General features: G+C 55.4%; 1 protein-coding gene across 5 annotated transcripts; it reads right to left on the bottom strand.

The window, feature by feature from the left end:
- Window positions 1–1969: 1969 nt before the first annotated feature.
- LOC104915964 (integrator complex assembly factor WDR73) lies at window positions 1970–14268 on the bottom strand. Of its 5 annotated transcripts, XR_014881198.1 has the most exons (9): window positions 14103–14264; window positions 13961–14028; window positions 12961–13091; window positions 12541–12629; window positions 9621–9688; window positions 9145–9309; window positions 8037–8396; window positions 2592–2865; window positions 1970–2510 (listed from the first exon to the last, which is right to left on the bottom strand). XR_014881198.1 is itself a non-coding variant. In XM_085216587.1 (8 exons), exons 1-8 carry the CDS (start codon window positions 14210–14212, stop codon window positions 2651–2653), a joined length of 1164 nt encoding a protein of 387 aa, XP_085072713.1. In that variant the 5' UTR covers window positions 14213–14264; the 3' UTR covers window positions 1970–2650. The 5 variants fall into 5 exon arrangements, 4 of the variants coding, with proteins under 4 accessions (XP_085072713.1, XP_085072712.1, XP_085072715.1 ...); XM_085216587.1 differs by having other exon boundaries at window positions 1970–2865; window positions 12961–13049; XM_085216586.1 differs by having other exon boundaries at window positions 1970–2865.
- Window positions 14269–15567: the final 1299 nt, after the last annotated feature.

The raw sequence follows: 15567 nt of genomic DNA on the forward strand, positions 1-15567 counted from the left end.
CACACACACACACACACACCGCACAACACACCGCAAAACACACACACACACACACCCCACAACACACCGCACAACACACACACACACACACCGCACAACACACCGCACAACACACACACACACACCGCACAACACACACACACACACACCGCACAACACACCGCACAACACACACACACACACACACCGCACAACACAACACAACACCCCGCACCCCGCACAACACCCCACACGCACCCCACACGCACACATCCCACACCCACTCCGCACACACCCCGTGCGCACCCCGTGCATCGCACACCGCACAACACACCCCATCCACACACCGCACAACACACCCCACCCGCACACCCCACCCCGCACCGCACACCGCACCGCACACCCTACACAACACCCCACCCCTACCCACATCACCCCCCCACCCACAACACACCCCACAACACACCCCACAACACACCCCACACGCACACACCCCACACGCACACACCCACACCCACTCCGCACACACCCCGCACACCCTGCGTGCACCCTGTGCACCACACCGCACACCGCACAACACACCCCATCCACACACCGCACAACACACCCCACCTGCACCCCGCACACCCCACCCCGCACACCCCACCCCCACACCCCACCCCGCACAACACCCCACCCACACCCCGCACACCACCCCACCCCCCACCCACACACCCCCCTCACCCCACACGCAAACACCGCCACCCACTCCGCACACACCCCACGCGCACCCCCATCGCACACCACACACCACACAACACACCCACCCACACACCGCACAACACACCCACCCGCACACCCCACCCCGCACACCCCACCCCACACACCCCACCCCGCACCCCACACCACCCCCCCACCCCACACCCCGCACAACACCCCACACCCCGCACAACACCCCACACGCACACACCCCACACCCATTCCGCACACACCCTGCGCGCACACCCCGCGTGCACCACCGCGCACCGCACACCACACCCCACCCGCACACCCCACCCCGCACCGCACTCCGCACACCCACCCTGCACCGCACCGCACACCCGCACAACACCCCACCCACCCCGCACAACACCCCACCCACACCCCGCACAACACCACCCCCCCACCCCACAACACCCCACACGCACACACCCCACACCCACTCCGCACACACCCCGCCACACCCCGCGCACCACACCACACACCCCACCCACACACCGCACAACACACCCCACCCCGCACACTCCACCCGCACCGCCACACCCGCAACACCCCACCCCCCACCCCACACCACCTCCCCCACCCACAACACACCCCACAACACACCCCACACGCACACACCACACCCACCATCCGCACACACCCCGCACACCCCGCGTGCACCCCGCGCACCGCACCGCACACCACACCCCATCCACACACCACACAACACACCCACCCGCACACCCCACCCCGCACCGCACATCGCACCGCACACCGCACGCACACCCCGCACAACACCCCACCCCCACCCCACCCACCCCCCCACCCCACCCACAACACACCCCACACGCGCACACGCCACGCACCCCGCACAACACACCCCACCCACACACCGCACCACACACCACACACCGCACCGCACACCGCACCGCACACCCGCACAACACTCCACCCACACCCCGCACAACACTCCACCCACACCCCGCACAACACCCCACCCCACCCCCCACCCCACAACACACCCCACACGCACACACCCCACACCCACTCCGCACACACCCCCCCGGCCACCCACGCACCGCAGACCGCACAACATACCCCACCCCGCACACCCCGCACCCCACCGCACAACGCAACGCACAACGCAACGCACAACGCAACGCACAACGCAACGCACAACGCAACGCACAACGCAACGCACAACACAACGCACAACACAACGCCGCAGCCCGCAACACACCCCACCCCGCAACACACGCGCACACACACGTGATGGAGCAGCAACAGGGCCAGGCAGGCAGGAGGTTCAGCGTGCCACAGCACAGCCTATTTCCTCACATTGTACTCAAGGCTTTGCTGCTTTGTTGGTGGTTTTTTTTTTTTTAATTATTTTTTCCTCCTGAGCCTCACAAGGCCAACAGAGCGGCGGCGGAACGACGGCTGGGAGGGGACACGAGAACGGAGCAAACATCCCAACGAGACGTGGGAGTGCAGAGCAAAAGGATTCCCAAGGAATTCGCCGAAGGAATTCTTGCTGCTGCGGGCCCAGCTCTCCTCACCACCTCCAGGAAAACATCTCGCAAAAGGATTCCCAAGGAATTCGCCGAAGGAATTCTTGCTGCTGCGGGCCCAGCTCTCCTCACCACCTCCAGGCAAACATCTCGCAAAAGGATTCCCAAGGAATTCGCCGAAGGAATTCTTGCTGCTGTGGGCCCAGCTCTTCTCACCACCCCCAGGCAAACATCTCGCAAAAGGATTCCCAAGGAATTCGCCGAAGGAATTCTTGCTGCTGTGGGCCCAGCTCTCACCACCTCCAGGCAAACATCTCGCAAAAGGATTCCCAAGGAATTCGCCGAAGGAATTCTTGCTGCTGCGGGCCCAGCTCTCACCACCTCCAGGCAAACATCCCGCTCGCAGCACAGGCAGGAAAGCCCCGAAGCGGCACCCGCCCTCAGCTCCCACCAGGCTGAAGCCAATCCCAGATGTGCAAGGAGCCGTCGGCGGCTGCTGACAGCACAGTTCTCGGTTTCTGGGGGTGCCAGGTGTGCGCCGTCACCAAGGGACGCTCCCCAAACGCGTGGCCTTTGTGCACAAAGAGTGGCTGCGCTTCACGGCCGCTGCCGGCCCAGCTCCGTGTGTCGTAGACGTGCACGGTCCCATCGAAGCCTTAGAAAAGGAGCACAGGGGTCACGATCACGGGATCACAAAACCTCCACGCTTGGAACAGACCTCCGAGGTCCAACTGCACGCCTGCCATCAATATTTCCCACCGAGCCACGGCTTTGGGTGCTGCACAAATCCGAGAAGTGAGCACCAAGGGCAGCAAAATAAACACGTGCTGCTGGAGCAGAGGGAGGAGACCCGTCCCCATCTCATGGCTGCAGGACAGTCAGGGGTGGGGTCACAGGGTTAAGGTTGGATTAGGGTTAGGGTCAGAGTTAGGGGCACAGGGTTATGGTTAGGGCTTTGGGGTCAGGGTTGGGGTCACAGGGTTAAGGTTGGATTAGGGTTAGGGTCAGAGTTAGGGTCACAGGGTTACGGTTAGGGCTTTGGGGTCAGGGGTGGGGTCACAGGGTTAAGTTGGGATTAGGGTTAGGGTCAGAGTTAGGGTCACAGGATTATGGTTAGGCCTTTGGGGTCAGTGTTGGGGTCAGGTTTACAGTTAGGTTTGGGGTCAGGGTTGGGGTCACAGGGTTAAGGTTGGGATTAGGGTTAGGGTCAGAGTTAGGGTCACAGGGTTACGGTTAGGGCTTTGGGGTCAGGGTTGGGGTCACAGGGTTACAGTTGGGATTCGTGTTAGGACTGGAGTTAGGGTCAGAGTTAGGGTCACAGGATTATGGTTAGGGTATTGGGGTTAAGGTTGGGGTCAGGTTTACAGTTAGGTTTGGGGTCAGGGTTGAGGTCACAGGGTTAAGGTTGGGATTAGGGCTAGGGTCAGAGTTAGGGTCACAGGATTATGGTTAGGACTTGGGGTTAAAGGTTGGGTTCACAGGGTTAAGGTTGGATTAGGGTTAGGGTCAGAGTTAGGGTCACAGGGTTATGGTTAGGGCTTTGGGGTCAGGGTTGGGGTCACAGGGTTAAGGTTGGGATTAGGGTTAGGGTCAGAGTTAGGGGCACAGGGTAACAGTTAGTGCTTTAGGGTCAGGGATGGGGTCACAGGGTTAAGGTGGGATTAAGGTTAGGGTCAGGGTTAGGGTCACAGGGTTATGGTTAGGGCTTTGGGGTCAGGGTTGGGGTCACAGGGTTACAGTTGGGATTAGGGTTAGGACTAGAGTCAGGGTCAGAGTTAGGGTCACAGGGTTATGGTTAGGCCTATGGGGTCAGTGTTGGGGTCAGGTTTACAGTTAGGTTTGGGGTCAGGGTTGGGGTCACAGGGTTAAGGTTGGATTAGGGTTAGGGTCAGAGTTAGGGTCACAGGGTTACGGTTAGGGCTTTGGGGTCAGGGTTGGGGTCACAGGGTTAAGGTTGGGATTAGGGTTAGGGTCAGAGTTAGGGTCACAGGGTTATGGTTAGGGCTTTGGGGTCAGGGTTGGGGTCACAGGGTTAAGGTTGGGATTAGGCTGAGGGTCAGAGTTAGGGTCACAGGGTTATGGTTAGGGCTTTGGGGTCAGGGTTGGGGTCACAGGGTTAAGGTTGGATTTAGGTTAGGGTCAGAGTTAGGGTCACAGGGTTATGGTTAGGGTTAGAGTTTTGGGGTCAGGTTCACAGTTAGGTTTGGGGTCAGGGTTGGGGTCACAGGGTTAAGGTTGGATTAGGGTTAGGGTCAGAGTTAGGGGCACAGGGTTATGGTTAGGGCTTTTGGGTCAGGGTTGGGGTCACAGGGTTAAGGTTGGGATTAGGGTTAGGGTCAGAGTTAGGGTCACAGGGTTACGGTTAGGGCTTTGGGGTCAGGGTTGGGGTCACAGGGTTAAGGTTGGGATTAGGGTTAGGGTCAGAGTTAGGGTCACAGGGTTACGGTTAGGGTTAGAGCTTTGGGGTCAGGTTCACAGTTAGGTTTGGGGTCACAGGGTTAAGGTTAAGGTTGGGATTTAGGTTAGGGTTAGGATCAGAGTCAGGGTCACAGGGTTAAGGTTGGGGCTTTGGGGTCAGGGCTGTGGTCACAGGGTTAAGGTAGTCTTAGGGTTGGGGTTCAGGTCAGAGTTAGTGTCACAGGGTTATGGATAGGGTTAGAGTTTTGGGGTCAGGGTTGGGATCACAGGGTTAAGGTAGTTTTAGGGTTGGGGTTCAGGTCAAAGTTAGGATCACTGGGTTATGGATAGGGTTAGAGTTTTAGGGTCAGGTTCACAATTAGGTTTGGGGTCAGGGTTGGGATCACAGGGTTAAGGTAGGGATTAGGTTTAGGGTTGTGGTTCAGGTCAGAGTTGGGGTCACAGGGTTATGGACAGGGTTAGAGTTTTGGGGTCAGGTTTACAGTTAGGTTTGGGGTCAGGGTTGGGATCACAGGGTTAAGGTAGGGATTAGTTTTAGGGTTGGGGTTCAGGTCAGAGTTGGGGTCACAGGGTTATGGATAGGGTTAGTTTTGGGGTCATGGTTGGGATCACAGGGTTAAGGTAGGGATTAGTCTTAGGGTTGGGGTTCAGGTCAAAGTTAGGATCACAGGGTTATGGACAGGGTTAGAGTTTTGGGGTCAGGGTTGGGATCACAGGGTTAAGGTAGGGATTAGTTTTAGGGTTGGGGTTCAGGTCAGAGTTAGGGTCACGGGGTTATGGTTAGGGTTAGCTTTGGGGTCAGGGTTGGGGTCACAGGGTTAAGGTTGGGATTAGGCTTAGGGTTAGGGTTCAGGTCAAAGTCAGGAGCACAGGGTTATGGTTAGGGTCAGAGCTTTGGGGTCAGGGTTGGGATCACAGGGTTAAGGTAGGGATTAGTTTTAGGGTTTGGGGTTCAGGTCAGAGTTAGGGTCACAGGGTTATGGTTAGGGTCAGAGTTTTGGGGTCAGGGTTGGGGTCACAGGGTTAAGGTAGGGATTAGTCTTAGGGTTGGGGTTCAGGTCAGAGTTGGGGTCACAGGGTTATGGATACGGTTAGGGCTTTGGGGTCAGGGTTGGGATCATAGGGTTAAGGTTGGGATTAGGCTGAGGGTTAGGGGGTGAGGTCAGAGTTAGGGTCACAGGGTTATGGATAGGGTTAGAGTTTTGGGGTCAGGTTTACAGTTAGGTTTGGGGTCAGGGTTGGGATCACAGGGTTAAGGTTGGGATTAGTCTTAGGGTTTGGAGTTCAGGTTAGAGTCAGGGTCACAGGGTTATGGTTAGGGTTAGAGTTTTGGGGTCAGGGTTGGGATCACAGGGTTAAGGTAGGGATTAGTCTTAGGGTTGGGGTTCAGGTCAGAGTTGGGGTCACAGGGTTATGGACAGGGTTAGAGTTTTGGGGTCATGTTTATAGTTAGGTTTGGGGTCAGGTTTGGGATCACAGGGTTAAGGTTGGGATTAGGCTTAGGATTGGGGGGAAGGTCAGAGTTAGGGTCACAGGGTTATGGACAGGGTTAGAGTTTTGGGGTCAGGGTTGGGGTCACAGGGCTAAGGTAAGGATTAGGATTAAGCTTGAGGTTCAGGTCAGAGTCAGGGTCACAGGGTTAAGGATTGGGTTAGCTTTGGGGTCAGGGCTGTGGTCACAGGGTTAAGGTAGGGATTAGTCTTAGGGTTGGGGTTCAGGTCAGAGTTAGTGTCACAGGGTTATGGATAGGGTTAGAGTTTTGGGGTCAGGGTTGGGATCACAGGGTTAAGGTAGGGATTAGTTTTAGGGTTTGGGGTTCAGGTCAAAGTTAGGATCACAGGGTTATGGATAGGGTTAGAGTTTTGGGGTCAGGTTCACAATTAGGTTTGGGTCAGGGTTGGGATCACAGGGTTAAGGTAGGGATTAGTCTTAGGGTTGGGGTTCAGGTCAGAGTTGGGGTCACAGGGTTATGGATAGGGTTAGAGTTTTGGGGTCAGGTTCACAATTAGGTTTGGGGTCAGGGTTGGGATCACAGGGTTAAGGTAGGGATTAGTCTTAGGGTTTGGAGTTCAGGTCAAAGTTGGGGTCACAGGGTTATGGATAGGGTTAGAGTTTTGGGGTCAGGGTTGGGGTCACGGGTTTAAGTTAGGGATTAGTCTTAGGGTTGGGGTTCAGGTCAAAGTTAGGATCACAGGGTTATGGACAGGGTTAGAGTTTTGGGGTCAGGGTTGGGATCACAGGGTTAAGGTAGGGATTAGTCTTAGGGTTTGGGGTTCAGGTCAGAGTTAGGGTCACAGGGTTATGGATAGGGTTAGAGTTTTGGGGTCAGGGTTGGGGTCACAGGGTTAAGGTAGGGATTAGTCTTAGGGTTGGGGTTCAGGTCAGAGTTAGGGTGATAGGGTTAAGGTTAGGGTTAGGTTTGGGGTCATGGTTGGGATCACAGGGTTAAGGTAGGGATTAGTCTTAGGGTTGGGGTTCAGGTCAGAGTTAGGATCACAGGGTTATGGATAGGGTTAGAGTTTTGGGGTCAGGGTTGGGATCACAGGGTTAAGGTAGGGATTAGTTTTAGGGTTGGGGTTCAGGTCAAAGTTGAGATCACAGGGTTATGGATAGGGTGAGTTTTGGGGTCATGGTTGGGATCACAGGGTTAAGGTAGGGATTAGTCTTAGGGTTGGGGTTCAGGTCAAAGTTAGGATCACAGGGTTATGGACAGGGTCAGAGTTTTGGGGTCAGGGTTGGGATCACAGGGTTAAGGTAGGGATTAGTTTTAGGGTTTGGGGTTCAGGTCAGAGTTAGGGTCACAGGGTTATGGATAGGGTCAGAGTTTTGGGGTCAGGGTTGGGGTCACAGGGTTAAGGTAGGGATTAGTCTTAGGGTTGGGGTTCAGGTCAGAGTTGGGGTCACAGGGTTATGGATAGGGTTAGAGTTTTGGGGTCAGGGTTGGGATCACAGGGTTAAGGTAGTCTTAAAGTTGGGGTTCAGGTCAGAGTTAGGATCACAGGGTTACGTTATGGTTGGGGTTAGAGTTTCGGAATCAGGGTTGGGGTCAGGTTTACAGTTAGGATTGAGGTCAGGGTCTCAGCCCAGGATGACGTCTGAAGCTGACCCACATCAGCTCCATAAAGCTTGCCAATTCCTGAATTGGTGGTGCTGTATGGCACAGCCCCCCTCAGGAGCCGGGTTTGCTAAGGGCTGTGGTCTCTGCTGGGAGAAAGGAAGCTGCGAGAGCCCCAGGTTGGAGGCTCTCCCTGTGACTCGTGGAGGGAGGTGGCTGGGAGGGCAATCAGCTCAGCTCTCTGGGGCAGCTCTGAACAGCCTCTAATTGGGGCATTTAAAACAGGCCGGGCTGCTGCAAAACGCGACCCGAAACAACATCCAGAAAAGGAAATTTCTGCCCAGAGCACCCACCTGAAACAGCAAGGCAGCCATCCAGAGCAGGAGCCCAGGTGACGCTCAGGAACTCAGCGCTGGAGCTGCAAGAGGGAACTCTGCACTTGACCGAGGCCAAACACTGCGAGGTTTTCCTTACATCCATCAGGATGAGCTGCCCTGCACTTGAGAGGCACGCAATGGGCTGGGAGCTCAGCTCAGAGCACCCAAGTGCCATGCACCAGCACTGCCCACCCTGCGCCGAGGGGATGGGCAGAGCCTGCAAGGGGCTGTGCTGCCGAATATCAGCCACGCACAGCTGCCCTGCCGTGCAGCACAGCACTGACGTGTTGGCATCCAGGAAGGCCAGGCTGCCGAGCTCCTCGCTGCTGCTGGAGGCTGGAAGAGATGAGCACATCTCAGGTGTTTGCACGGTTGGGTTTTGCTGAGGTCTCTAAGCTTTGTCCTCTCGTCTGCACAAACCACAAAGGAACCAAACGGCCCTTGATTTGGGACAACACGAACTGCAGTCTGATTCTTTGCACCAAAACCATCAGCAGAGCTCCCGCAGGGCACAGATCTGAGGCAGAACCCTGAGAACGAGTCCACAGGAGGGCACTGAGATGATCAGAGGGCTGCAGCACCTCTCCTATGAGGAAAGGTTGAGGGAACTGGGCTTGTTGAGCTTGGAGAAGAGAAGGCTGCAGGGAGACCTCAGTGTGGCCTTCAGTGCTTGAAGGGAGCGGATAAACAGGAGGGGGAACGGCTGTTTGTGAGGGTGGGTGGTGATAGGACAAGGGGAATGGTTTGAAAGTGAGCCAGGGGAGGTTTGGGTTGGATGTGAGGAGGAAGTTTTTCATGCAGAGGGTGGTGAGGCAGTGGAACAGGTTGCCCAAGGAGGCTGTGGATGCCCCATCCCTGCAGGCATCCAAGGCCAGGCTGGATGTGGCTCTGGGCAGCCTGGGCTGCTGGTTGGTGACCTGCACACAGCAGGGGGTTGGAGCTGGGTGAGCACTGTGCTCCTTTGCAACCCAGGCCATTCTGTGATTCTCCGACCATCGAGGGCAGCACAATGAACGTGTGCCACTCGTGTGCTCTCCCTCACGCAGCCCCCAAAGCTCCCAGCCCTAAGAAGTGCTGTGAATACCTGCTGTGTACACCTTCTTCTGTGACTCCACCTCTGTGATCTGGGTGCTGCTGAGCCTTGAGCCATGGAGGACCCACGGGGCTCTCGCTGAAATGGTTGCAATTTTTGCCCAGCTCTCCCCAGTGCTATTTTCTGTCGAGATGGCACTTACAGATTTAATAACATCTGTTGGGAAGAGAGAGAGAAGCAGCTGTGAAATGTGTCGGGTGGAGAGTAATCCACAAGATTACGTCGTTTGGCAAAGATGCTGTGCAAAGCCAAAAGCAACCCACTGAACTAAATAGGAAATCCAATTACAGCTTTGTCTCCAGCACAAAACCACTCTTCCCAAGGCATCCAGCAAAGACTGACAGCAAACCTTTAGGAATCAAGCAAACCCCATGGAAAGCTGCAGGATCAGGGCAGATATTGGGAACAATTCCTTCTCAAAAGAGCAATCACGAGTGCCTGTTGGTGGGCAAACCACCTTCCCTTACCGGAGTCCTCTGCTGACATCTGCCAAACCTGGAGGGAGCTGTCGGGCGGGCCGCTCGTCACCAGCAAGCTGAGGAAACAAACAGAACCCCATAGAGCTCAACAGGAGCAGGGAGAAGCATCAACCCCTGAGCTGAGGCACGCAGGGCGGGAGGAGCACGGCTGTGCTTCCCCACTCCATTCCAGGAGCTCCTCCAGAGGGTGAGGGAGGTACGCAGCCATGAGGGAAGCAATCCACACAGCCCAGGCATTTAATTAGCACATTTTCTAAAAGTGCTAGACTAGGAATGGTGCAAAGAGCCCCCGAGAGGGCTCGTGGAGGAGGCGAGAGCTGAATCAGCCAGAAGGAAGCGTGTTTGCTCTGCCTGCAACCATCAGCAGAGAGAACCTCCTGAACCTGCGGGGAGCAGAGGCAGCAGCCACGTAAATCCTGGTCTGGGCAGCTCCACAAAGCTCCAAATGCAGAAGGAAAGGATGGAAAAGAGGACAGCCATCAGAAACGGAGGCGAGAAGGGTTTTTTGGTGAGGCAACGTGGGGCATCTCTTCTGCAGGAGCTGTGGAGGTGGCGTTGAGTAACGCCGCTGGGGCGAGGAGGAAGGAGGCTGTGTGGCTTTTGTGAAGATGAGCAAGAGGTGGAGAGGCTGTTCCTACAGAGCCTGCAGCTTCACGAGCCTCAACCCCCCGCGGTGGGGGAGATGCAGGTGGGCTCCGCACCACGTGGAGACGGAGGATGGAAAGGCTGTCGCTCCTCCTCAAGATGCGACAAACAGATTTGGTGCCCTTCGGGTGGAGGAGGAGCCGGGCATGGCTTCAGGGGCTTCGCGGCCACGGCTTCAGGTGAAGCACCTGAGCTGATGGACCCTGCAGAATCCCGTCCACACATCCCGCTGCTACCCCTGCTCCTCTCCCACACAGAATCACAGAATTGTAGGGGTTGGAAGGGACCTCTAGAGATCATCGAGACCAACCCCCCTGCCAAAGCAGGTTCCCTACACCAGGTCGCACAGGTAGGCGTCCAGGCGAGACTTGAATATCTCCAGAGAAGGAGACTCCACAACCTCCCTGGGCAGCCTGTTCCAGTGCTCCGTCACCTCACCGTGAAGAAGTTCTTGTGCACATTGGTGCGAAACTTCCTGTGCTGCAGCTGATGTCCGTTTCCCCTCGTCCTGTCTCCACGTACCACTGAAAAGAGACTGGCCTCACCGCTATGGCCACCACACCTCAGATATTTATAAACCTGGATCAGGTCCCCTCTCAGTCGTCTTTTCTCAAGGCTAAACAGACCCAGTTCACTCAGCCTTTCTTCATAGGGGAGATGCTCCAGGCCCTTCACCATCTTTGTGGCCCTCCGCTGGACTCTTTCCAAGAGATCCCTGTCTTTTTTGTACCGGGGAGCCCAGAACTGCACACAGTGCTCCAGATGAGGCCTTACCAGGGCAGAGTAGAGGGGGAGGATCACCTCCCTCAACCTGCTGGACACGCTCTTCTTAATGCACCCCAGAATGCCATCGGCCTTCTTGGCCACGAGGGCACACTGCTGGCTCATGGCCAACCTGTCGTCCACCAGGACGCCCAGGTCCCTCTCTGCAGAGCTCCTCTCCAGCAGCTCATCATCCAGCCTGTATTGGTGCATGCAATTATTCCTCCCTAGGTGTAAGACCCTACACTTGCTTGTGTTGAACCTCATCTGGTTTCTTACTGCCCACACGAGCATCAATGATACCAAGGGCAACTTGGGCCCTAGCTAATAGGATTTCAGAGCTCCGGGATGGTGGATAAGGGTCTGCAGGTCCAGGTTGCTTCCTCCTCAACCCTGCAAGCTAACGTAAAAGAGGAGAGGAGAAGGCAGGTTTTACAAGTAAGGAACGGGCTGTTTCCATGGCTTCTATACCCACAGGACCCCATTCGAGGGCTGACAACTGAGAGATGGCTTTCATCTCACCAAACAGGAAGAGCAGGAAGAAAACGGGAAGGAGCAGAGCTGTGAGCGCAGTCACGGGGCTCAGCTCTCACTGCCATTGCAGAGGTGTGGTGGAACCACTCACGTGATCGAAACACTGCCACCAACAGCCACGTGATGCTTAAGGAAGTCAGAAAGGAAGGTGAGGCGGCCGAGCCGCCGTTTCTGTGAGAGGACACCTGGAACAAACAGAGCTCAGCCTCGGGGTGGACAACACGTGGGTCGAGAGCCGGTGTGAAAGAATTAACGGAGGGGGTGTTTGCTACAGGCTGCCTGATCAGGAAGTTGATAAGATCTTTTACAGACAGTGGGAAGCAGGCTTGTGGTCACAGGGGGACTACAGCCACCCTGACATCTGCTGGAGGAACAGCACAGCGAGGCACAGACAAGCCAGGAAGCTCCTGGCAAGCACTGATGGAAACCTCCTGACTCAGGTGGTGGAGGAGCCAGAGGGGAGAGGTGCGTGGCTGAACCTTGTACTGACAAACAAGGAGAGGTGGAGGCTGGGAGCAGCCCTGGAGGCAGAGACCACGGGACTGTGAAGCTCTGTATCCTGCCAGGGGGAAAGCAGGGCAGTGAGGTCACAACCCTGGACTCGAGGAGTGTTAAACTGAGCCTCTTCCAGGACCTTCTTGGAAAGAACTGAATGGGAACAGATCCTGAAAGGAAAAGTGAGCCAAGAGAGCTGGTTAAATAGTCAAAGATCACTGCCTGCAGCCTCAAGGGTGATGCACGATGCACCGCGACAGCTCTGAGCACAGCAGCAGCACCCCAACACAGTGCACCCCAACACACTGCTGCACTCTGAACATTAAGATGTGGTTCTGGGAAGGCCAGTGCTCTCTGCCCAGACTCACAGAGCTCTCAGCTCCCACCAGCTGTGTTGGGAAGCAGCTGAGTACAAAGAGGACGAGCCCCTCCTCCACCCCCCAGTGCCCCAAAAGGATTTTGTTGGCCATACCTGGTGCCTGGCACGTGTTTCAGGTTGTAAACAGGGCGTTTTGAGAACCCTCCACATTCCACCTTGAAATCTCTCTGGGGACACAGACCCTGGAAATCAAAGGCAAAGCCGTTTCTTCCCATTTAATGGCACAGAATGCAGCGTGGTCAGTTAATACACAGAAAGAAACCTGTCCACTGAACGCTGATTTCAACCGTAGGATTGAAAGATCCTGATATACTTCAGGGAAAAAGCTACAGATAAGACTCCTGCCAAAAGCTCTGCCGTGGTTTGTTGCTGCCTGTACCAACCTGGCAAAACACCACTTCTTACTTCAGCTCAGACATCACCCACTCGAGGGATAACCCTCAGCACTGTGGCTCCTCAGTGGAACCACATCTCAGCGAGCCCCTTCTGCATCTGCCTGGCTGCAGCACCCACCTGATTCTCCTTTGCTTGCAGTGTTGGTGGTGGCAGCAGCTGCAGGATCTCATTCCTTCCAGAGCACCCATACCCGGCCACGCAGACATCTTGGGGTGACCCAGAGACGCGGTGAGAGATTCCCCCCCTTCCTAAAAGGCGCCCCTGAGCTACAGTACTGCCCACCTTGAACCCTGGCCCACCCAGAGCCCCAGCCCAGGCCGAAACTCAACGTGTCCCCAGAGCTATGGCCACCCTCCCCTTCCACCCACTGGCCCTAGCCCATTCCCATGGTGCCTTTCCTCCCCCGTAAGTCCCAACCCAGCCCCACGGCACCACTCCTCCACATTGAGCCCTAACCCAGCCCCATAGCATATCTCCATCCCACTGAGCCCCAGCCCAGCCCCATGGTGTCTTTCCTCCCCCATGGGCCCAGCCCAGCCCCATGGTGCCTTTCCTCCCCCATGGGCCCAGCCCAGCCCCATGGTGCCTTTCCTCCACACTGAGACCCAACCCAGCCCCACGGCACCTCTCCTCCCCCACAGGCCCAACCCAGCCCCATGGCACCGCACCTCCCCCATAAGTCCCAGCCCAGGCCCATGGTGCCTTTTGTCCACCCTGAGACCCAACCCAGCCCCATGGCACCGCTCCTCCACATTGAGTCCTAACCCAGCCCCATAGCATATCTCCATCCCACTGAGCCCCAACCCAGCCCCATGGTGCCTTTCCTCCCCCATAGTTCCCAACCAAGCCCCATGGTGCCTTTCTTCCCCCATAGTTCCCAACCAAGCCCCATGGTGCCTTTCCTCCACCCTGAGACCCAACCCAGCCCCACGGCACCGCTCCTTCCCCATAGGATTCAACCCAGCCCTATGGCACCTCTCCATTCCAGTGAGCCCCAACCCAGCCCCATGGCACCTCTCCCCCCCCCCCCCGGGCCACAACCCATCCCCTCCCACCTTCAAAGAACCTCAGCCCCCATCTCTCGCCCTCCCTCCTCCCCACCCATCTCCCCACTCACGTTTCCCCAGGGCCCATTCGATAACACGGGTGGGAGCCTGGAGCTCGAAGGCGTGCAGAGCCTCGTACCTGCAGGGACAGAGGGGCGGCGGTGAGAAATCGGAGGGGGAAGGCCGAGGGGCCGAGGTCAGGGACTCGCTCACAGGTGCAGGGATTGCAGCAACCATTCTTCTTCTTCTTCTTCTTCTTCTTCTTCTTCTTCTTCTTCTTCCTCCTCCTCCTCCTCCTCTCCACGTTTCCCCACTGCCTCCATGGCAACCGCTGCCCGGCGCGCAGCAGTGACGTCACGTTGGCGGCGCACCTCAGTGACGTCACCTGGCGGCGCACGGTAGTGACGTCGCAGCGGGGCGGCGCGCGCCCGTCTGGGCCCTTTTGGCGCCAGGTTGTTTCCCTGAGGGAAGATTTGTGTGACGTCTGTTTGTGAAGCGGACCCAAATTCCCACATTTTTCAACCCTCTCACAAAAAAGATCCGAGTTCCCACATCTGTCTGTCCTCTCTTCGCGAAAAGACCCAAATCCCCATATTTGTGGATCTTTTTTGTAAATAAGACCCAAATTCCCACATTTGTATACTGTCTCTTCATAAACACACCGTGATCCCCACATCTGTGTGTCTTCTCTTCATAAATATCACCCAAATTCCCACATAAATATCCACGTTTGTGTATCTTTCATGAATAAGGCCCCAATTCCCACATTTTTGCACCATCTCCTCATAAATAAGACCCAGATTCCCACATTCGTGTCTGCTCTCTTCATGAATAAGACTTTCCTCATAAAAATCCTTTCCTCATAAAAAGGCCCAAATTCCCACATCTGTGTCCTCTCTTCACAAAAAAAAAAACAACAAAACCAAAACAAAAAAACCCACAACACCAACAAAATCCCACATTTGTGGTTCATCTCGTAAATAAGACCCAAATTCCCACCTAAATTCCTACGTTTGTGTATAATCTCTTCATGAATAAGACTCTAATACCTATATTTTTCTTCCCTCTTCTCATAAAAAGACCCAAATTCCCACGTTTTTGTGTCTTCTCTTCCTAAATAAGACCCAAATTCCCACATTCGTGTGTCCTCTTTGTAAATAAGACCCAAATTCCCACCCAGATTCCCACATTTGTGTGTCTTCTTCCTAAATAAGACCCAAACACCCACATTTTTGTACCCTCTCCTCACAAAAAGACCCAAATCCCCACAATTCTGTGTCCTTTCTTCTTAAACAAGACCCAGATTCCCATCTAAATATCCACATCTGTGTGTCCTCTCTTCAGAAGACCCAAATTCCCTCATTTGTGTGTCCTCTCTTCATAAATGACCCAAATTCCCTCAGTTGTGTGTCCTCTCTTCATAAACAAGACCCAAATTCCCTCATTTGTGTGTCCTCTCTTCATAAATAAGACCCAAATTCCCACATTTGTGTGTCCTCTCTTCATAAATAAGACCCAAATTCCCTCATTTGTGTGTCCTCTCTTCCCAAATTCCCACATGCAGGAGTGGGGTTGCATTCAGAAATCCCCCGGATTGTCCCATATTACCACGCCAGCCCAACCTCCGTCCTTTACACCATTTCATGGCTCTGAGGGATGGCAGGACGTGTGTTGGGAC

The sequence above is a fragment of the Meleagris gallopavo genome, chromosome 1 (genome assembly GCF_905368555.1).
Source record: "Meleagris gallopavo chromosome 1, MGAL_WU_HG_1.1, whole genome shotgun sequence".
NCBI lineage: Eukaryota > Metazoa > Chordata > Aves > Galliformes > Phasianidae > Meleagris > Meleagris gallopavo.